Source organism: Papio anubis, chromosome 19 (genome assembly GCF_008728515.1).
Source record: "Papio anubis isolate 15944 chromosome 19, Panubis1.0, whole genome shotgun sequence".
Classification (NCBI taxonomy): Eukaryota; Metazoa; Chordata; class Mammalia; order Primates; family Cercopithecidae; genus Papio; species Papio anubis.
In genome coordinates this window covers 42132509-42156189 of record NC_044994.1, presented here as the reverse complement: position 1 = coordinate 42156189, position 23681 = coordinate 42132509, and the positions used below count along the sequence as shown (strand labels likewise).

The window sequence follows — 23681 nt, the reverse complement described above, 5'->3', positions numbered from 1 at the left end:
CAGGACCCAGCAATTTCAAACTTAGAGAGAAGGCTATGAAATATTATCATCAACTTAGCTATAATGTAAGAGCACATGGTGTGAAACTTGTCATTACTATGAAGTAACTTAGTCATTATTAGTGAGAAACTGGTTACATAGTTGTGGGAAACCTAAGAAGGTCTTTCCTGATGCCCATGCTTATAAGCATTACTTTTCTTCCCCAAATAAAGACAAGAACCATCATGAAGATGAGCAATTTAATTGTATAATCTTTGTAGATTGTTTCTTCTAAAATAAAATACTAGTCATTTAAAGTAAATATTTCCTCATTGAATAAACTAATGACCACAAATAGATGATCAGATATTTCACAGTACAGATATAAACTAAGTAAAAACATTTTTTTAAAAAAATTGGTAAATTTTTTTGAATTTTTATTCAAAGACTATGAAGATGTTCATTTTTTAATTTTTTTGAGATTTATGAGATGTATATATTGTGCATATGTAGACCCCCAGGAATCTTAAATTTCTGGCCAAAGACACCTTAAAGTTCTTAGCATCCTCCCCACTAGGTATAATTTTCTTTCTTTTTTTTTTTTAACAGACGAGGTCTCATCTGTTGCCCAGGCTGGAGTGCAGTGGCATGATCATAGCTCACCACTGTAAACTCAAACTCTTGGGCTCAAGCGGTCCACCTGCCTCAGCCTTCCGGGTAGCTAGTACTACAGGTGCACCCTACTACACTGGGCTAATTTTTTTTTTTTTTTAATGGAGATGAGATCTCACTATGTTGCCTCAAAACTGATACTTTTAACTAAGAAGGTGATCCTTATGTTACATTTAACATAATTTGCAAACTGTGTTCCCGGATGATGATGCCTTGTTGCCCTACCCATTTGGAACTCCATGTGCTTGATGGCAAATTAGTATTTAGAGTCCATCAAGTTTCAAAGAGTGATTGGTGGTATGATGTTAGAGTTGCTAGGTGTTTGGAATCTGTTTTTTGTTTTGGTAGGGGCAGATGAGGAGACAAGGTCTCGCTCTGTTGCATGGGCTGGAGTGCAGTGGTATAATCATAGCTTACTGCAGCCCCAAACTCCTGGGCTCAAGCCATCCTCTCAGCCTTCCCAGAAGCTGCCACAGGTACACATCACCGTGTCTGGCTGATTTTTAAATTTATTTTAGATATAGGGTCTCACTTTGTTGCCTAGCCGCTCTTGAACTCCTGGCCTCGAGTGATGCTTCCATCTTGGCCTCCCAAAGTGCTGGGATTACAGGCATGAGCCCCCATACCCAGCCTTGACCAGAATCTTTATAAAGAGAAAAAAAATGGATTGAGACTTAATGAACCCACACTAGGTAGGGATTTTGAACAAGCACAATATTGTAAGATACTGATACTAACTTCCAGGGAGGGTCAGGATAGAGTGTCTTTTACCCTTCCCAGCCTCCATAGTTTGAGTTGGTAGAATCCACACAAAACTGGTTGGAAATGGAAACTAAGATAATGGCTTAATGAATGGTTAGGTAGCACCTAGTTACCCTCAAATTTAGGAACTTTGGTCCACTGTTGAGTTCATGGCTTTGCCAAAATGCCCAGAGAGCTTTGCCCACAAAGCGGACCTCCTGGCTTGTTAACCACAGGAACTAGAAGCCCAAGGTGAGCCTGTAGCCCTGAGCACAGGCAGGGCAGGGGAGAAGTGGGAAGGAGAGGGCAGAGACTGTTTTGAGAGCATTGCATTTCCACTCACTGATCACATACAATCTGTTGGATTCACTACTCTTCTCCTTTGGGGGAAGGACTGAGTTCCTGGGGAAGAAAGAAAAAGGACTTCCTCTTCATTGCTCCTGGGAAAGGGCAGAAAAGTCTCTTATGGGCTGAGGCTGGGGAGGGGAAGGAAGAGACTTTGAGAAACTTTGGGCTGGTACAGGATTATCTAATTCTTTGGCCTGAGGGATTTTGGGACAGGCTCATATTTTAATGTACATGTAGAACACTGGGGATTTTTTTTTTTTAAATTCATTGATTGTGAGGTTGGAGATTCTGCATTTCTAACAAGCTTGCAGGTGCTGCTGCTCCTGATCTAGGGACTACACTCGAGAGCCAGGTTCTGATTCTCTCTTCTGGGCTGTGCAGGGCTGGGTTAGAGCAGCCTTCACCCTGCATTAGAGGCATTTTGCTAATTGCGGAAACTCTTTGTCTGGCATTAGTATTCCTAATCTGTAGCCACTCTTGCATTTCTAGCTTTTCACTGGATTTGTGTGTTGCTGGACTATTGAGGAGGTTCCTTACCTGGCTTTTCTCCACCTGGGTTGTAGTCCTGCTGTGAGTTTCATCCCAGCAATCTGTCTTCCTTTTCCAAGAGTTAAGACTTGGAGGCTTTTTTTTTTTTTTTTTTTTTAAAGTTCTGGGATACATGTGCAGAGCGTGCAGGTTTTTTATATAGGTATGCGTGTGCCATGGTGGTTCAGTGCACCTATTAACCCGTCATCTAGGTTCCCCCGACTCGCCCTGCAACAGTTCTCAGTGTGTGTTGTTCCCCTTCTTGTGTCCATGTGTTCTCATTGTTCAACCCCAACTTATGAATGAGAATAAGTGGTGTTTGGTTTTGTCTTCCCGTGTTAGTGTGCTGAGAATGATGGCTTCCAGCTTCATCCATTCAAGGACACAATCCTTCCTTCACCCAAGGACATGATCTCATTGCTTTTTATGGCTGCATAGCATTCCATGGTGTATATGTACCACATTTTTTTTTATCCAGTCTATCATCAATGGGCATTTGAGTTGGTTCCATGTCTGCTGTTGTAAATAGTGCTGCAATAAACATACATGTGTGTGTGTCTTTAGAGTAAAATGATTTATATTCCTTTGAGTCTATACCCAGTAATGGGATTGTGGGTGAAATGGTATTTCTGGTTGTAGATCCTTGAGGAATTGCCACACTGTTTTCCACAATGAACTAATTTACATTCCCATCAACAGTGTAAAAGCGTTCCTATTTCTCCACAGCCTCACCAACATCTATTGTTTCTTCACTTTCTAGTAATCACCATTCTGACCTGCATGAGATGGTATCTCATTGTGGTTTTGATTTGCATTTCGCTAATCAGTGATGTTGAGCTTTTTTTATATGTTCGTTGGCTGCATAAATATGTCTTCTTTTGAGAAGTGCCATATCCTTTTCCCAGTTTGCAATGGAGTTGTCTGTTTTTTTTCTTGTAAATTTAAGTTTCTTGTAGATTCTGGATATTAGACCTTTATCAGATGGGTAGATTGCAAAAATTTTCTCCCATTCTGTAGGTGAGACATTTTTTATAGTTATTTTTCTTTTTAATGGGTGTCAATCAATATGCCTCAGACTTACAGAGAAGATGGCCCTGTACAGGAATTTGATGGTCCAGGACTCAGGGATGCCTGGCTGGTGCCTCACTAAGTACCCTTCTTCCCTGTGACCTTCTTGTCCCCCTCCATGTAGCTTTATCTAGGTACAATTGACAAAAATGGCATTTAAGGTGTACAACTCGATGCTTTGATGTACGTATACATTGTGGAATGATTATCATTATTAAGCTAATTCACATTTTCATCATCTATTACCTCACATAGTTACCATTTTTGGGGATTTGTTTTGTGGTAAGAACACTTAAGATCTACTCTCTTAGCAAACTTCAAGTATACAGTATGCTATTGTTAACTATTGTCCCCATGTGTGGGTTAGATCCATGGAGCTTATTCATCTTGTAAATGATTGTTCAATACCTCTCCATTTCCCTTCCCCCCACCTGTGATCTTCTTAAGGAACAATTGCCAAATAGTAATTGAAGTTCTAGATTTTTATTGACCCAAGCGCTGTCGCTCCCAAAGCGGAGTTCTGGGTTGGAGCACTGCAGTTTCGAGTGGTGGTGTTGGCTCCAGCTCTCCCTGAGCCACTTCTATATCTAGGGGTCTTGCCATGCTCTGATTGATTGTTCCTTACAAAGCAAAGACAGGAAGAAGAGAGCAGAGAAAGGGCCCAATGCTTTAAGAGGAATCTTCAGCTCTGGTTTGGTTTGCTGATCCCTAGACCTGGAAAAGAGAAAGTGAAGAGAGGGGAGATGCATGCACGGTATGTGGCTTTTGGCCCCCAGTAACTGTGCCTAAGCAACACCTAGTACCAGGTAATGTCTTGGACCCCAACGAGTCAGTATGATGTGCTTTGGGCAAAGAGGAGAGAAGTAGAAAGTGGGGAGGGTGGTAGGCAGAGGGGTAAAACTTCCCTTCCCTCCATACCATGCAGGCCATTTCCCACTTGAATATAATTGAAGCATAATTCTGTGCACTAGTTGAGGTCTTCCTGTGGTCAGTGGGTCTGTTGACTTGCATGACTTGCAGTAATAGATGCTTCACAGATACTAAAGGAAGCTGGGAGTCTCGTGTCTGAAAAGGTTATTCTCTCAAGCTTTTGCTGGTGCAACACAACTAGCATCATATGTTCCTGCCTTCAGTGTGACAGCTCAGGAGGAAACAAGATCCTGATTTAGCAGAAGCAGATGTCACATAAAATACTTTAACCATGACAAAGTGAAACTGTGAATTAGTCATTTAAGTATTTACTCTAGTGAATATCCAAACAGATGTGCTCATGTAGAAAAGAAAATAAGCTCCTTCCTTCTGTCATTGGATCACACGTGCATGTGGCTTTATAGTGTTCTTCTAGTTTCTAGACAGGTTGTTGCTAAAATATCTTGGTTGTGTATCTTGGATCTGAGCTTGGAAGATAGCTACTGTGATGTGGGAAGTAAATGCATGAAGGTTGCTTTAGGACACTGAGAATCTGTGTGTAGACTGTGGAGCCCTGGTCGTATGTCCAGTGTCCTGAACTGGCCCAGTGAACCCATGGCAGGCACACAGGGGCCCTAGTAAATAGTTGTCTATATTTAGTTAGCCCTTTTTGTGGAGGATAAAGTTTATATGTCTAATGTCAGGTGCCCGTTGGCATCCGTGAAGCCAGTTGGCTTTATACAGGGAACGTAACTACAATATATCTTGTATTTCTCAGCTAACTGTTGTGCAAATTCATGTAAAGACAGTTGCTGAAATTATGTGGAACTTCATCCCTACCACTTAAAAGCAGCTCAAAGCTCCAGTCCTTGCCATATGTTTCCTGGGGGCCCAAATCACCCCTAGTTGAGAACTTGTCACTTAGAGTAAGGTCCTTGTGTTCTGCGGTGGCCTGTTGGTAGTAGAACCCCAAGAATCAACTACACTTTACTTACAACAGTGGCTGGCTTTGCATCTGAGCCAGGCTTTTGTGAGTGGAAGGAACCATGGCATCTTGTCAGACTTCTGTTCCTCCTGTCCCCTGGGTCTCTACTGTGTGTCCCACTGTTGCTAAGTATCCTTGAAACACAGTCTTCCTGTGTCACTTATCCACTCTGGAACATCAAATAGCTGCCTGTGCTGAGAAGCCTCCATGATCTGTCCCACTCTACCTGTCCAAACCTACTTCGCATTATTGCTTGACATGCCTTTTTTGTTTCAAGTGCTTTGGGTTTTACTGTATCAATTGTTCTTATTCTGAACAGTAGGTACAAAAGACACAAACACTGTTGTGTCTTAGGTTGGAAATGTGCATCCTCAGACTTTAAGAAACTCCAGATTGAGATGTGCTGGGATGTGGATTGAATTCATGGTCAGAAGATGAATTAAATGGAAAGAAAAAAGGCAACTTGTGCTTGAAGCCTCTAAGTAGTTGCTAGAACTCATTCAGCTCTTGTAGTTGTGCTTGGATTGTTCATATAAAGGCCATTTTTATCTGTTCTTCAGATTCATTCAGGGGAGTATAAAGGTTTACAACTCTGACATTGGGGCTGGGTGTTGAGGGAGGTGACTAGTGAGCTGATAGCCTTGGCATCCATAGGGTTTTCTTCTGGGATTACGGGAGCTGGACTTGCATGGATCAGAGCTTCCATCATCTGAACTGCTGTCCTCTGGTGAAGGTTTATTTCCCAGCTGATCTCTGTTGGCACCTGGATTGCTTATGCTCCAAGAGCATGTACTGGAGTCATCACATTGATGATACAGAAGAGCTTACTACATTGTCCATGTTATCTATGTTATTTCATTTATTTCTAAGACTTTCTTTTCCTTCTGCGTAAATCCTACCATCTCTGGAAGCCTTTCCCAGTTAATCCAGTCCCCATGCCACTGTGCTTCCAATCTATACCACACAGTTGGACATTTAACTTTTCAAAGCTAAGTTGTAGCCTGTAAGCTACTTGAAGTAAAGGCAGTCTGTTTCCTTGCTATGTATTTGCTTCCTCACAGCCAGCCTAGTACCTGGTAGATATTTTGGTATTGATTTTGATGGGACTCCTTAGGACGTATAATATGAATGTTATAACTTCACTGGAATCCATAGAACATGGCAACTAAGTTTAGAACCTGTAGCTCCAAAGCAACAATTGCCAGTTTACACCTTGTCCCTTAAACAATTGGAACAATACACCTATAAGATAAAAAAACTGATTTTAAGTAACATGGTGTTTCCATGAATCTGTTGGTATTGACTGTTGTTGAAGTACACCCCACTAAGTAAATAGACAAACTGACCTGCTTGATGGAGGATGTTGGTCTCTTGGCTTAGACCTTGCTGTGGTTCAGGCTGTGAGAAGTTGGTCATTCTTGTCCTTTCCTGACTCATACCACTAGCATCTTTGGCAAAACGCAGTGTGTAGTTTCTTTGTTTAGGGTAGAGCATTAGTTTCCAGGGTGGTGACTTTTCTTTGCTGGTCTGAAGTCATACTGTCTCCAGTTTCCTCTGTTTCATTCTCTGCTCCTCCTCAGTTTCACTGGGGTGTGTGATCCACTGCCCTCATTTCCTTGTTGGCAGTGGGTCCTTTGGTACCTGTGGCTGCTTCACGGGCAAACCATGGGCAGTCAGGGTTTGCCTGTAGGCCCCGAGAGGCTTGGGACTTGCAAGGAGTTTTACCCTCCTTCCCTGAGCACTGGCTTGTGTCATTTGATGACTACTTATTCAGAACCTAGAACTTTCTGCCTGTGAGGTCGACATACCCATTATGCTTATTGCCTGGAGAGGAAGCCCTACATTCTGCTGCTGCTGCAGAGTGATGATTTTTAATGGACCAGAACTTACATGTCTAAATGAGTGTTATTGTTGAGTGAAGTCACCTTAGGACGATGATTTAAATAACACCGCGATTTCTCAAGAAGTTTGGAACTTCTCTTATGGTTGAGTTCAAAGCCGTTTTATGTTACACGTGGCCCAAACAAGTTTTATTAGTACAATTAAATCTTTATTGAGGACTTTTGATGGACCACGTAGTGAACTTGGACTGGGAATCAAAAGAACGGTAAGGCAGGGTGTCTGCCTTCATCGAGCCTGCAGTCTGGCTGAGATGCACATGTAAGCCACACTAGCACAAGCCAGCATGCACTGGCCTGTCACAAGAGAGGTGAGATCAATTCTAGGGGTGCACAGGTGGGAGTGATGACATCTGTGGGGAATGGGGGTGGGAGGAAAGTCAGGGAAGACATCAGCAACGAAAGATTGGGAGGATTTGAGAAGAAAGATAGGGGAGGAAGGATAAGGGAACCATATGAATAGCAGTGTTTGAAAATCTGGGGACTTGCCTGGGAAATGAAGTCTTTCATTGGACTGACAATGCATACTGCAGTGTTGGTTCCCCTTCATAGGTGGAGCCAGGCCCAGCATAAGCACTGGCCCTGTGGATGGATGCCAGGTGAGGTTGGCAGGTCTGCTGACCTAGCTGGCGTCTCCTGCAGGAGCTGGGAGCAGACATTGTCTGAAGGTAGGGGTATATTGTGGCCATGCTGAGGAGCCAGCATAGAAGATAGTGTTGGGCCTGGGGACCTCTAGTGGGAAGACACTGGGGAGAGACATTGAGAAGAGGAAATAGAAATGCAACGCAGGGCAAAGGGAGTTTGATGATGATGATTTTTTTTAAGAGTATGTGTTGTGAACAAAGTGGGAAAGAACTTGTGCTTATTTACAGTGGATAGACTGGTGCTGGGGCAAGTGGGTACATCATAGAAGTTAGGATGAAGGAGAGATGGAAATGGTGACCAGTGGAGATCAGCCTCAGTGGCCTTCAATACAGACTAAGAAGTGTGACCTTGATCCAGGAGGCTCTGGGAGCCACACTGATCCTTCCCAAACAGGGAGTGACATGGCCAGACCTAAGTTTTAGGAAGGGGGATCTTCTAGCTCTTGGTGGGATGGATTGGAGTGGGGAGAGGCTAAAGGCAAGACAACCTTGGCCTTCACAGCCTAATTGAAAAAGTAGAACAAACACTTGAATCAGGATGCTTCAGATGGGTCAGATGGGGAAAGAGGGGGAATTTGGTGTGAGAGGCAGATGTTGAAAGGATTTGGGGATGACTTGGATGTTGGGTGAGCACAGAATCCTTGTTTTCCCCAAAATGCCTAGTTTAAGCCCAGTGTCCCAGCATAAGTGAATCATGGAGCTGCCTTTCTGTAGGTCAAAAATGGCCAAATATGGCTATTTCATGCAGTTCAACGTAAGGTTATATGTGCCTCTTTTTCATATTTGGGAAGTGCCGTGGTTTGGACAGTAAATGATTTGGTCCCCCTAGTTAGACATGGGGAGATATGGCAGAACAGTCTTCTTCAAAGTTCTAAGCTTGGTGACTGGGAGAATGCCCTGGTACCAGAAAGGAATTAGGATTGGGAGGTGGGTGATATTGACCTACCTGCTCACCAAACTTGGGACCGACTTACATTTGACTTTTAAATAATTCTGTTCCCTCTCCAAAGATGCAACACTTTCATCTCTAAGGATATTGGAAGCAAAGAAGCTCTGAAGGTGGTTCCTGTATAAGCTCTTGAAAGATTGCTTTCAGTGGCATGACCTGTATGGGAGTGTCTAAGTTCTGGTGGATGTGTTCACGTGTGAGGCTCCCTGCACTGTGGGCATTTCTCACATGGGTGGTTAGAGTAGGTGGCTGACCACCCCAAGGCGCATGGGTCTCGTTCACTTAACTGTGTCCATTAACTGATTTCAGACTCTTTCCTGAAAGACAGCTAGGCTCACACATGCTAATCCTTATTCACAGTGGGGCTGGGCTTGGGTGTGTCTAGGGGCTCTGCACAGACCCACCCACCCATATGTGTATCCCACAAAGGGTGCCCGGCAGAACCACTCTCATTCTGAACCCTGACGCATGTGCCTGCTTCATGATTTAAACAAGTACCAGGTATCTGGTGGAGAAGCAGAAATATCACGGTGGTGAAACTCTTTTTAGTTTTATGACATCTTGCTTCAGTCCCTTGAGTGCACAGGTTAATGCAGGGCTTGCTGTGTGGAGGAGGGAAATGCAGGGAATTACTCCCACTTCTATTTCATGGGTGGAATTACTAGCTATACCAAAGCATCAGTTCCCAAGGATAAATAAATGGCTTTGTCAGGTCAACCATGACAATAGAAGATACTTCAGTGGAAACACATTTTTCTGAAATGGTTGCACTGAAGATTGTTGGTGAGGGGATGCTCTGTGAGAAAGGTTGCACAGGGAACGTTGACAGATTTCGGCCAGGTGTGGTGGCTCACACCTGTAATCCCAGCACTTTGTGGGGTTGAGGTCAGTGGATTACTTAAGGCCAGGAGTTCGAGACCAGCTTGGCCAACATGGCAAAATCCTGTCTCTACTAAAAATATCAAAATTAGCCAGATGCAGTGGTGTATTCCTGTAGTCCCAGCTACTCAGGAGGCTGAGGCATGACAATCACTTGAGCCTAGGAAGTGGAGGTTGCAGTGAGCCAAGATCACATCACTGCACTCAAGGCTGAGTGACAGAGCAAGACTGTTTAAAAAAAAAAAAGTACAAGTTTATATTATTGAGTAAGTCCACAGGCAATAGATCCTGGTTTCAGTTTTTAGTGGCCTAATGGCTACAGAAAGAGTCAGTACTACATCAATGTGTTATGTACCAGGTTTATGGATGAGGAGATCTACAAACACCAGAGTTACCTAAGTCTCTGTTGTCTTTGATAAAAGCAACACTGGTCTCCATATAGGTTTTTTCCCTCTTTTGGTAAATGTTCTCATGGGGCAGCAGTGTAGCTCAAGGGTCATTTCTGCGTTTTTCTCCTCGATGGCTTATTTCTTTTTGAGAATGAACTACTCCTTTCTGTGTTTCATTATGAAATCTTGAGGTTTTTAAATTCTTTCCGACTACAAAAAAAAAAAAAAAAAAAAAACACCTCAGTACTTTAGAAAACTGGGAGAACACCAAAAAGAAGTGTTGTCCATAATCTTAGCATTCTCTCTCTTTTTTTTTTTTAACCACATATTTCCCTCCCTGTTTCTAAGCCTACTCAGGGTTACACTGCTCAATTTTGGTGTGAACCTGTCTAGTCTAGCCTTTTGCTTACTTAAACAATATATCCATAGATTGCTTTGGTGTGAACCTGTCTAGGCTAGCCTTTTGCTTACTTAAACAATGTATCCATAGATTGCTTTTAAACGCAAGGATTATACTATAACATTTTGTACCTTGTGCTTTTTGGTTAATATACCTCGATTATCTTTCCAAATCAACCCGTTAGTCTACTACATATTAGTGACTACAGGATTCCCATGGACGACTGTTTTGCTGGAAAGGGGTCCTGATACAGACCCCAAGAGAAGGTTCTTGGATCTCACACAAAGAATTCGAGGCGAATCTAGAGTAAAATGAAAGGAAGTTTATTAAAGTAAATGAATTAAGAGTGGCTACTCCGAAGGCAGAGCAGCCTCAAGGGCTGCTGGTTGGCTATTTTTATGGTTATTTCTTGATTATATGCTAAACAAGGGGTGGATTATTCATAAGTTTTCCAGGAAAGGATGGGAAATTCCCAGAACTGAGGGTTCCTCTCCTTTTTAGACCATATTGAGTAACTCCCTGATGTTGCCGTGTCATTTGTAAACTGTCATGGCACTGGTGGGAGTGTTTTGTTTTTTTTTTTTTTTTTTTTGTAGCATACTAATGCAGTATAATTAGTGTTAATGAGCACTGAGGACTACCAGAAGTCACTTTAATTTCCATCTTGTTTTTGGTGTGTTTTGCCTGGCTTCTTTACCACAACCTGCTTCATCAGCAAGGTCTTTGTGACCTATATCTGGTGCTGACCTCCTATCTCATCCTGTGACTTGGATGCCAAACTTCCTGGGAATGCAGTCCAGCAGGTCTCAGCCTCATTTTACCCAGCCCCGCTTCCAGATGGAGTTGCTCTGGTTTAAACGCCTCCAACAACTGCATGATGATTTGTTAACATCGCACTGAACATGAGGCAATTCTCAATTTTTGCCCTTACAACAACACTACAGTTAACATCCATATTATTTACTCTTTCCGTCCTAAAGCTAGTGTTACTGTAGGAGAGTCTTCTAGACTTGGCATAACTGGATTAACTTGCTCTCCAGGGTTCATCCATTCTGCAGTTTTGTCAACAACATGAGCATGCTTAGTTTCCTATCTTGGTATTACTAATCTTCGTGTGTGTGTGTGTGTGTGTGTGTGTGTGTGCGCGCGCGGCTGTGCACAAAGCTCATAGGTTAGTAAGCAGTATTTCACCGTTTAATGGTCATTTCTTGAATCATGAGGGAAGCTGAGCATCTTTTCATGTTTATTGCCTTTTTGTATTTTTTGATTCTATTTACAAATTGTTCATACTTTCTTACTGATTTGATAGCTCTGAGAATAATAGATATTGAACCTTTCTCTGGATGTTTGTTAAGGTTTCTTCTGCCGTTTGTTTTTGTTTGTGGAGTCTTTTAAAAGAAAATGCATGCTGTCAAATCTGTCAGTCATTTTCCTTTATGGATTCTGAATTTTATAACATGCTTAAGGTTTTAAATTTTTGAAAAAAGTATTTTTGGAGCCTAACACTCTTGACATTTATTCAGTGATTCAATAATTCAACTAATATTAGAGTATCTACTTAATGTGTTCTGTTCCTACTAATTACCATATCATTTCCTCTTCCCCTTCAGATCCATTTTGGGCTCCAGTATGTTACTGGCATTCATTCATGGTTGCAGCTTTTTAGTAAATTGAATATCACCCTGTTGAAAAGCATGAAAGTTATGGTCTATCCAAGCAGCTGACCAACCTCTTCCAGGAACCCCTGTGGTTTCTGGTCTTTATAACCTTTTTATAGTTCTTTGAGCAGACTGGGTGCTCTTGTGTTTAAAAAAAAAAAAAAACTGATTGTTAACCAAAGTCAAGGGTTTTAGACACACCCTGCTTTAATGAGGTGTGTGAGAACGCAGCAGCAGCAGGATGGCTATAATCTTCCTTCTCCATTATGCCATGTGACCTTGGGCCTGCGCCTCAACCTTCTGTAGTCCCCTCTGCTCAAATGCAAGACCCAGTCTTCCCTTTTAATGCTGCTCCCGTCACTGTTTCTTGGTTTCATGATTCTTCTGAATTTCAGCTTGGGGCTGTGTCTGCTACTATGGTTTTTTGGCTTATCATTTTTCTCTTTTAATCTTTGCTTCCCATCTTTGAGCCTCTTATTTGAAATCCCTTCAAGGCAGGCAGTTATTCATTTGGATTCTTCTTTGTTTCTGCTGGCCCTTATATGTGTCTGCTTCATTTCCTGGTCTCTGTCTTTGGAGCTGAAATTAGAAACCTGCAAAAGCATAACAGATGCTAGAATCTCATGAAGTAACAGCCCTGAAATAGCCCAAGTCTACTGGCACAGGATTTGGCCATAATTCTAGTGAAAGCTCACAATGGGGCTGCCCTGACTAATCACATTGGTCCCTGCTTCTCTCAAACTTTTGAGGACGGTCTCAGTGTATTGTCATCCCCTTAGCCAAAACCCTTGGCTTTTCTAGTGCCATTTCTCCTCTTTCCCTTTTAGTATATTGGCATTGAAAGCTTTGGGAACTTTTCAATGCAAGCCTATATATTACAGGATTTAAATCTGTAGGATTTAGGGATTTAAATCTGTAGAAGCTGCAAGCAGACATAGAACAGAAGTCAGGGGTGCTGAAATACATGTAACAGGGTGTGGTGGTGTCAGGTGGCTCAATTGATAAACAAATGGCTGCCTAGTGCCCTCTGAGACTCCTACAAAGACAGAAACAGCCTCCAGCAATGGAAAGAAGGCAGACAGTTGCCAGATTTTGGTTGAAGTTTCGGGGCTACCAGTTACTTTTTGTTGTACGTACATCTGTTAGGTTCTCTGAGTATACCTACCCAATAGGATGGTTGTAAGGATTCAGGGATGAGATTGTGTGTGTTAATTACTATGAAGTGCCATCTATACATGGTAATAATAGGTGATTAAATTTCCAAGAATGTAAGGATGGGTATGCAAATAAGCTTGAATATGAGTAAAATTTATAAATGCCCTCAGAGATTTCGCAGATACAGTGCCAAAGAACTTGAGAGGAGAAAGCTTCTGTCAGTCTGGGTATATTGGAGGGGAATGCATAGCATTGATGTTAGTAAATACTCAGTAGTTGATCAAAGCGCTATGAGATGGGCCTCCACTCCCTTTATAAACTTCCAGTGCATCTGAATGATAGTAGAGGACTTTGTTTTAGTCTCCTTTGACCTGGTGGCAAGTGGCTGCAATGCATCTATATGTACAGGTGAGGCTGTTGCCCTTCCCTGTCTTCAGGTGGGACCTCCACTAACTGGGGGAATTCCCTTATGCTGGTGGCACATGGACACCCAGGCACATACCTGCTGGTAAGCGAGTCAAAATGCACTTCTTCATAGAAACATGTCACTGTATTTTAGGTGTACAGGCTGTGTTGGCTGTCCTGGGAACCTAGCGTGGCTAGAATCGTTTCTGCAGAAAAAGTGAATTCTGAATTCCAGACTCAGAACTTGGAACACAGCTTGTTTGAACAGGAAGCCCTCACTTAATGCTATAGGAGGATGGGGGATGCTGTTGCAGGGAAAGGGGCAATACAATGAGGCTCTTTCTGGATGGATCCAAGAGGTAGCAGCTCCCCTGTGCTGCATTATAATGCACAACAGGTCAGTTGTAGAGCGACTTTGGTACAAAAGTGCTAGGGAACTCTTCTTTGATTTTTAAAACTTCATTTTGTAAACCTTGGCTTATAGAAAATCCCCAAGAAGCCTAAAAAGGGTGGAGACAGCCACAGCAGAAATAGCAGCAGAAAGGCGAGGTGGTTTGATTTGGGCGGTGGTTTCCCAGTTGAGTGTAAATTCTGACTGTGGAGCATATGGGTGTTTGTTGATGAGTGTGGTAACAACTCAAGGAGGGATACTAGCTAATATCCTGTGGCTGTCATTTCCTGGAGTCCCTGTCAACAATGGTTGCATTTTTATGAGCAGACACAAAGTGTGTCTTTCATGGACATCATTTGTTAATTTCCCTCAGAGGGAAATTTTTTTTTTTTTTTTGAGGGTCTCGCTCTGGTACTCAGGCTGGAGTGTGGTGGCATGGTTCACTGCAGCCTCAACTTCCTGGGCTCAAATGATCTTCCTGCCTCAGCTTCCCCTGTAGCTGGTGATTTGGTTCCTCCTGGAGTGGAGGAACACCAGGGTTCTTGGTCCTCCTGCTGGTTTAGATAAAACAACATGGACACACGTGGAATAGTTTTAAGGAGTGGAGAATTTAATAGGCAAGGAAGAAGGAATAAGCTCCCTCATACAGGGACAAAGGGAGTGGGGCTCCAAAGCTGAGAGAAGGAACCCCAGTTGGGGCGGAAACCAGCCAAGTATATACAGAGAGGCTGGAGGAGGTGGTGTTTGATTTGCATAGGTCCCAGGGGATTGGTTTGACCACGTATGTCATTCATGTAGCCTTAGAAAAAGCTGGCCCTCCCGTCCTAGCCTTTTAATATGCAGATGCAGGGTGCCATGATGTTCTACACATGTGGGATTATGCGGGGGCGGCCATGTTGCCAGAAATATGTGGGGCAAGGGCACAAAGGCCCAGGGAATCGCCATGTTGGGTGGATATCAAAGGTTGCTGACCTGGCTCTAAGAGCCAGGGCTTTACAAGAAACGTTTACATTTGCAGAGCAGCGTTAAAAACAAACTTCCCAAGGACCCCTTTTCCTTTCTATCTGCCTAAAATAATTTCTTAATAACTTCTACAACACTAGGACACAGGCAAGAACCACTACACCTGGCTAATTATTTGATTTTTTTTTTCTTTTTGATAGAGATGAGGTCTCACTTTGTTGCTCAGACTGGTCTCAAACTCTTGGGCTCAAGTAAATCTCTCACTTTGGCCTCCCAGTGTACTGGGATTACAGGCATGAGCCACTGCACTTGGCTTCAGAGGGAACCTTTGGTTTGCTTTTTGTGTCTCTCACCCTTGATAAAAGATTCCTATAACTTTTTTTTTTTTTTTGAGACAGACTCTTGCTTTGTCGCCCAGGCCAGAGTGCAGTGGTGTAATCTTGGCTCACCGCAACCTCCACCTCCTGGGTTCAAGCAATTCTCCTGCCTCAGCCTCCTGAGTAGCTGGGACTACAGGCACGTGCCACCACTTCTGGCTAATTTTTGTATTTTTAGTAAAGATGGGGTTTCTACCATATTGGCCAAGCTGGTCTCTAACTCCTGACCTCGTGATCCACCCATCTTGGTCTCCCAAAGTGCTAGGCTTACAGGTGTGAGCCACCGTGCCCGGCCAGGTTCTTATAACTTGAGCTCAAGATAAACTTTTAAAAAAGGAAACTGACTTGCTTTCCAGAAGGTTACTTTTGCCATGTTACTGACCAGGAAAAATCAGCATTTTAGGGAGACTTTTCTCCCCTTAGATGATATTCACAAGTCTAGAAGCAAAAAAAATCAGCTAATAAAGATCTGTCAAGCACTAACATATGCCTTCTGTTGGGCCACGTCTTTTGGAAGAACCAAAAAGGTATGATATGCAGGCTTTCTTCAAAAGAAGTGTGTAGATGGATAGATAAGATAGATGTGCAAAACAGTGACGGAAAAGACAGTATGAAATGAATTGCTGTGCTATAAATCACTTTTGGAAGATGGAGGATATAAATTATACATGTGTGAATGCATACATTTTAAATGGCCATGGGCTTATACATAACCTAGACAATTAGTGAAAATTAATAATTTCTGAAAGTGCAGGCTTGAGCTAGTCCTTGAGAGAGGTTGGGGCTATGGGTTGTGCAAAACGATATGTCAAAATAGAGATTTAAAAAAGACTGCTCCTTCAATTTGATTCCTAACAAGCAAACCTGGAGTTAAACGGAGAGGAACACAATTACTGTTTTAAAACATTTCTCAGGTGACTTTAAAAGTCACATTGGTGGTTTCACCAGTGCTCCACTTGTATTTAAGCTGTGTCTAGGGTGGTAATAAATGGATAGCACATCACTTACCTTTCCTGTGTGTGGTAGGTGTTCCTATAGATACCTGTCATGTGGAGTTTCCTGAGGCTCAGTTCCAATCTCACCTTTGTCTGTTTCAGAAACTTTCAGTAGCCTCCAGTAGCTTACAGCATGAAGTCCTCTCTCCAAGCAGGGTGTTTGGGGTCCTCCATGGTCTGCCTATAATCCTGACTTGCCACCTTTATTTCCTTCTACCCTCCTTTGGACACCAAACCCACAACCAGCTTATAGCAGGTCACCCCACACCTGCCCTGCCGCTGTGTGTCACAGGTGCTGGCTTCTTCCCCTGGTCTATGGATTCTTTCTGTGCATCTTCAAATCTTCTACATCCTTCAAAGCTTTGCTCAAAGTCCCTGCTTCCACAAAACCTTTTCTAACCCTCCAGCCAAACGAATCTCTGCCATCTCAGGAATTTCTGTGTCACCCAACCCCTGCTGCTCTTGTGGCTCTTAATACTCTCTTCCTCATACTGTGCTTCCCCGCTAGCATGAGGGCTGAGTCCCCAGGCCTTTCTCATCTTGGTTTTCCTGCACCTAGCATCATCTTGGAGACCTGACCTCTTTGAGAAGGGTGCCTCATCAATCAAAACTGGCAGCCTCCCAGTGAATGCCCTGGGCTTCATGACAAAGCCCTACCTAGGAGACACCTGGGCCTCTTGTTGCTACCTCTGCATGTTTATTTGGAGATTTTTACTGATGTCTGCATAGACGACAGACACATGCAGGCAAACGTAATGTGATTCTTAAAACACTCATTTTATTTATTTTTATTTTTTTTAAGATGGAGTCTTGCTCTGTCACCCAGGCTAGAGTGCAGTGGTACAATCTTACCTCACCGCAACCTCCACCTCCCAGGTTCAAGCGATTCTCCTGCCTCAGCCTCCCTAGTAACTGGGATTACAGGCATGTGCCAGCACACCTGGATAACTTTTTTTTGTATTTTTAGTAGAGATGGGGTTTCACCGTGTTAGCCAAGGATGGTCTCGATCTCCTGACCTCGTGATCCGCCCGCCTTGGCCTCCCAAAATGCCGGGATTACAGGCGTGAGCCACCGCACCCAGCCATCACTCTGCTTTTGAACAGTCTCTAGGATGTTTATCCGAGGTAGAATCCTCAGAGCAGTTGGAGAAGTAAACAGCTAATCATTAAAGACACTTGGCAAACATCAAAGTCCTACCTGGCTGTGGGTTAAGGAAGTATCTTGTAGAATACTGAGAGAGAGCTGAAATAGGACACATCATGGCTGCATGTTCTGGTATTGAGGAGTGTCCATGGTGTGGTGGTTACCTTGTTCACAGCTGTGAGACTCGCTTAGCAGTTTCAGGTGTGCTATTACTATGAGTCTCTTTCACAATTTACTGTAGAGGATTACTATTCCCAATCAGTCCGATTTGGGGATATTGGTAGAGTGACCTCCTTTTTGGTTCTATTTTGGCTGCGTACAGACCATTCCGATATATGTAGTGGCACAAGAACAGTTTATTTTTGTCTCTTGCATTTCTGTGAGTTGACCAATTGTGTGTGTTCCTGTGGCCTGTTCATCTCTTCGGCTGGCGTCACCCTCCCGCTGTAAGCAGAAGACTTCTAAGCCTATTTCTGAAGTTGTTACTCTCTTCTGAGCTCCAGACATAAAGATCCAACCGACTGCTGGCATAGTCAGTGGAGTGCCCCAGCCTTGGCATTTCCACAAATGTGGAAATTACCTTTGGTTCCAAATGCAAGGGTTATATAATTTATCCGTGTCTCCAGTGCCTGCACAGTGTATGGTACACGTAATGGGTTCTGAGCAATATTTGAATCAGTGAGTGAAGAATACTTGTCAAGGCCCAGCACTGAGGGGTAGATATGTCAATTGTGATACACACATATGTGCACACACACAATGGAATACTGAAACGAGTAAGCCAGATCTATGCATATTAACAAGGAAAAACATCAGTGGTGAATGGAGACAAACGTAGAATATGTAGTGCATGCTACCATTTTTTCTTAAGTATACAACCAAACAATATTACATATTTACATGTGTATCTAGTCATGGTACACAGACGTAGATGTGAGGAAATCACTCTACTCTCAAGATAATGGCTGTCTTTTGGGACAGAGAAAAGGCAATGGAAGAGGGAAGGAACTCTCAACGGTAATAAGTTTATTTTTAAAAATCTGGAGTGAGTCGGAATAGGCCATAAATATGTTAAACAGAGTGTTGAGGATATAGATGTCTGCTTTAACTCTGTACTTCAAAAAAGTCTGCCATATTTTAAAATTAAAATCTTTAAAAAGAAAATACAGGAATCTACCAGGGGTCAGCAGAAATAAGTCGTGTGCTTCACAGGAAATTTCAGTAGGAACTTGGTGAGAGTCACCTTTCTGTGACAGAGACTAAAACCCAGATTCATGGCTCCTGGCCCACTGACCTTTCCAATCCCCTTTGTCATCCTATTGTACTCAGGCCTAGAAGGTTTTGTAAAATTGTAATTTTCTAGCCACATTGGTGTTGACTGCTTGTTGCATGTGTTAGTGTAGCTCTGTCCTGGGCATAGGATAGCCTGCTAATATTTAGTGCCTAGCTGCTTAAGCGAGTGTTTTTGACATCTCTTTAAGGAGAATCTGTGTTAGCATCCGTATAATGCAATTGGGCCTCACAAAATTTTGGATACCCAGAATGTGGCACTGTGTATCATCTCAGGACTGATGAGAGAGGCCAAGTCTTGGGAAGAATTGGCTTGACTAGGAACTGTGTCTTAACTGTCCATGCATCTCTCTTGACACCTGCCACATTGGTGCTTAAATATTTATTTGAATTAATGGATCCAGTGTTTTATTAATGTAGCATTGTTAATCAGGATGGGGATGAGACCTTCTCCCTGCAGGTTTAACAGAGAACCTGGAAAGAGCCCTTCCACCTCCACAGCATTTCCTGGGAGAAGCTGCCCAGGTTCTTTTACAGGAGATCTCGAAGTTCTGATCTGAGACCTCTGTGTCTGTGGTGGCAGCCTGGCTGCTTTCCTCCGCTGACTGAGGGCAGATGGCTACCTCCTCTTTTTTTGCACCGTTGCTTGCAAGATCCCCAACTCTTCCTCACCCCCACTGTGATGTTAAGGACCTCACTGTGGGCTCAAAAGCTGCAGCATCCCCAAGTCTTGGTAAGTAAAAAGTACTGCATTCCCAGGGAATGGTAAATGAAGCTTTTCTGGAGACTTGCAGTTTATGGGATAGGGAAGTGGATGGATAAGTGTCTTCTCTCTTTCCCCTTCCTATGTCTATTGTGTTAACTGTTACAGTGGTCAAAGGACCAAACTGCTGAAATAGGAAATACAGCTTCTCTGATGTGATGCTAAGCAGGGCAGGTTACTACTCTGTTGTGACTGGTTGCCATTGCCTGTGGGGAGTAGCTCTGTGCTAAACGGCATTCACTTGTTAAATGATCTTTGCATAATTTTACAGCTGATTATATCACTGCATGACTTAGTTTTCACCAGTTGAATTATCCCAATTGCAAATTATGTGTGATTTTAAGAAGGAGGTGATAGGTGAAAGGCTGGTATCCTTGGGAAAAGTAACCGCATTTAAAAAAATTGTCTTTGTTTAGCCTGGGAGTGGGGATGAGGCTGATTTTAACTAGTCATTAGTGTAGGTGTTACAGATAGATTTTTAAAATTAAAGTTCTAAGGAATATTGCTGTATGAATGTTTTTCTAGTTATATGCAATTTCTTAATTATACTATGAGCTTAGAATATTAGTTAGAAAAATTACCACTGGCTACCTGACCACTCATAGCAAATTATCTAGACAGAACAAGCAGGAGAGGCTAAGAGAGCTGTTGGTGCTGTTAATTACATGCAAGGGAAACTTGGGCATGTTACGGTTCTGAAATGGCAAGTAGGTGAAAATAGACTGAAATAGCTGGCTTGGAGTTGGACGACCTGGGTTCCAGACTCTGCAGTTTCATGGGAAAAGTGGACAGAGCCACTTAAACTTGCAGAACCTCCTGATCCCCTTTATTTTTCTAGAGATGGAATAATATCTACCTTACTTCTCCGAAGAATTGTGAGGGTCAAACTCGATAATGTTTTAAACTCTTCCCAACTAGAAACAGATTGTTGTTGCTACCATCAGAGCAAATGTCGAGATTTGGCTATATAGATTTGGTTATATAGATTTGGTTTGAAAGTTCCCAGAAGGCAGGAGAAACATAAAGAACTTTGCAGGCCTTCAGTAAGGGAAACAACTGCTGCCTCAGTGATGAATTTCCTGGCTCTGAGAGTATTGAGGCCCAAACTGGATAACCATTTTTGTGCCAGAGATTCAGAAGAAGGGATTTGAAAATTAAGTAGGCAGTTCCTCTCTAACTCTGGAAAGAGTAATAAAAATGGTTAAAGCAGAGTTTTAGAAAAGCAAAACTGAGTATAACCCAGAAAGAGAAAGCTAAGGGAGGACGAATGAATTCTGGGTCAAAATTGATACTCGATTCATCCTGGATAAAGGGCTAGAAGGAGCACAGAGTCTTCTTTTCATTTTACAGGTGGAAAATTGAAGCTCTAGTTGGCAACATGTGCTGCTAAGTGTTAGCAACTAGGTGCCAGATACTGTTCTGAAAACGTTATTATGCCATGGAATTCTCTCATATACCTTTTGGAAGAGGTTCCATGATAAGCTGAGGCACAGGGAGATGATGTGACCTGCCTGAATCACACAGCTATTAAGTGGCAGTAGTACCATTCTGCGCTAGGGTCTTACTCTGAAACTTCTGTGGCAATTCGGGGAAATGATGATGTCATCTTCTGTAATTTGCATATAACTGTAAACCTTCCTTGGGGTGGACTGGGATGGCGTGCCTGGCGGTGAATGAGTTTGAGATTCCTGATTTTCTTGGGTATCAGGTTGGTGACACCCACTAGAGGGTTTACTTCCTCCCAACTTCAGCTGTGGGTGGCCATGGTGACCAGCCTTGTAACTGAGCTCATGTAGTTGCAGAATGGTTGAACAGATGAGGGGAAACTCTCTGAGGCTCTGAATTAAAGTTAACTGCTCCCGAACAAGAATTTAATTCTGGCTTGTGTTTGTGCGCTCAGTGCTGTGATGCCCACATGTCACATGCAGCATGCATGCCTGGGATAAATGTGCATATTTGGGTCTTTGTCCTCAGTTCTTGGCACATAGCTCCTAAAACCCTGGGAATCTCTGGAGTGATAAAAGTGTCTTTTGTATGCTACTGAGATGGCTGGTGGCTCCTAGATATTATAATAGTTTCAGGATTGGGGCTGAGTGTCAGAGAGACCAAGGCATGATTAGAGGGTTGGAACTGTCCCACTCCTTGACTTCTGGCAGAGGAAAGGGGCCTGGAGATTGAGTCAATCATCAATGGCCAATCTGTCATGCCCATGTCATGAAACTTTCATTAAAAAACTCTGAATGGTAGGGTTTGGCAAGCTTCCAGGTTGGTGAACACATTGAGGTGCTGGGAGGGTGGTGCACCCGGAGAGCTCACAGAGACTCTGTGCCTTCCCCCATACCTTGCCCGATGCACCTCTTCTATTTGGCTGTTCCTGAATTACATTCTTTATGATAAACAGATAGTAGCAAGCAAAGCACTTTCCTAAGCCCTACGAGCTGTTCTAGTAAATTACTGAGCCTGAGGAAAAGGATCATGGGAACTCCCAGAAGTACAGGTGGGAACCTTAGACTTGGCACTGGCAGTGGGTATGGTCTTGTGTAACTGGGCTCTTAATCTGTGGGGTCTGCACCGACTCCAGGTGGTTAGTGTTAGAACTGAATTGGAGGAGGAACACCCAGTTGATGTCTGGAGAATTGGTTCTTGGATGGAAGAAACCCACCCATCTGGTGTCAGAAGTGTTGTGAGTAAAAACAGTTCTTTGCCTAAACTGGCTGTCGTCTTCCTCAAATTTGCAAGTCTTTCCCTTGTATTAAGGTGGTAGCATTCATTTTTCTAACTGAAGTAAAATGAGCATGTGTTGTTTAATGGTCTTAGCTCCTAGGAGGGACAGAAGTTGGAAAGGATATCCATGAATAGAACTTAGGTCCCAATCCTACAATTAATATTAGACCGCACATTTCTTTGAGGTAGGAAGGATTGGGTCTCACAGTATGTTGCGTGACATTAGTATATCTTATCAATCTGCACATAGCCTTTGCTTTAAGCAGAGGAAACACTTAGGTTCTTGACCTGAATTGGTTTTAAACAATGAATTGTACATTTCGATAGCTCCTAATAACGTGGAATATCCTTCAACATTTTTCTCTGTTCACGTATTTGGAGTTTTAAGATGCATTTTTCCACTAGAAACAATCTTTTTGCAGGTCACTGTTTCCAGGTCAACCTGTTGGTCCATAACACACTTGAGCTTGTAATATTCACAGTATAAGGCTGAAGCCTGGATCCTGGAATCCAGTAACACAGGGAATAGGGTTTGGTCCATGGTTTAGTGAGGACTTATGTCTGGCACTTTGCCTGCCTCCTGTTATATTTAACCCTCTCTTCAACTCTCCTCCAGCCCTTGGTTCCTTTGTGGGTCTTGAGCCCCATCACACTTGAGGCTACCTTAATCTATGATAAAAATACATTTCCTCCTAGCTGCCAATCTCAACTGTTTTTCTGCAGATGACACTGAACTGACTTATATGGGAGTAAATACTAATATATCATATTTCTTTTAGAGGTGTATTTTCATTTTTAGAAAAGAATTTTGTTAAATCAAGCAAATTACTTCTTGGTAAAATTTCAGGTTCCATAACCAAGAATTTGGGAAGTATGAAATATGAATTGATGAGGCAAGAAAGACCATCAGGCTAGCCTCAAACTCTTCTCTCCATCCGCAGTTGTCTTTTTGTATACAATTGTGAATTCCTCAGTTGTGGGCTATATTTTTTTAAACAAAGATTACAGAACAGGGGGGTGGAATAGAAAAGGTTGCATGTGTGAATCAGAATGTCAGATGTTACTTGGACTGAAAAAATTTCCCTGGAAATAAGACTTTTGTCCCCATATAAGCCTTTTTGTCCCAGGACACTTGATTTGTTTACTGTGACCAAAACTAAACACAAAACACTGAGATCAGCCCCAAAGTATGGCAACCCTTTATTTGGGAGAGAGCTTTTAAATTGTATTACAGTGCAGGGATTGTGTACCTTCACAATGAGGAGTTTCTCTCTCATAGTGTTTTCCTCCCTTTTCCCACCACCTTTAGAGTAGCTGGTAGAAGAATCACCTGTGTGTACAGTGTATGAATCAGCTGAAAGAATCCCGAGCCCTCAGTTAGCTTTTGTTGGCTGTTAGCTTGTTATTTTAAAATAGTAGGTCTTTGT

At 42.8% G+C, this 23681-nt stretch overlaps 1 protein-coding gene and 1 long non-coding RNA gene across 5 annotated transcripts in view; one reads left to right on the top strand and one right to left on the bottom strand.

Moving 5' to 3' along the window:
- MYO5B (myosin VB) overlaps positions 1 to 23681 on the top strand; it is a 380074-nt gene that overhangs the window by 86016 nt on the left and 270377 nt on the right. Inside the window, exon 1 of one of the 4 annotated variants that reach the window (XM_017951726.3) lies at positions 6939 to 7439. The exons of 1 other annotated variant lie outside the window; for it this stretch is intronic. In XM_017951726.3, the coding sequence (XP_017807215.2) occupies positions 7416 to 7439 (24 nt within the window). In that variant the 5' untranslated portion in view covers positions 6939 to 7415. Of the gene's footprint in view, positions 1 to 6938; positions 7440 to 13676; positions 14005 to 23681 lie in introns of those variants that run through there. 2 more of the 4 variants (XM_009192713.4, XM_017951727.3) reach the window with 2 other exon arrangements.
- Positions 3804 to 6984, bottom strand: LOC103879738. The gene is made up of 2 exons (XR_640500.4): positions 6577 to 6984; positions 3804 to 4050 (listed from the first exon to the last, which is right to left on the bottom strand). It is a non-coding gene; the product is annotated as an uncharacterized LOC103879738 (long non-coding RNA).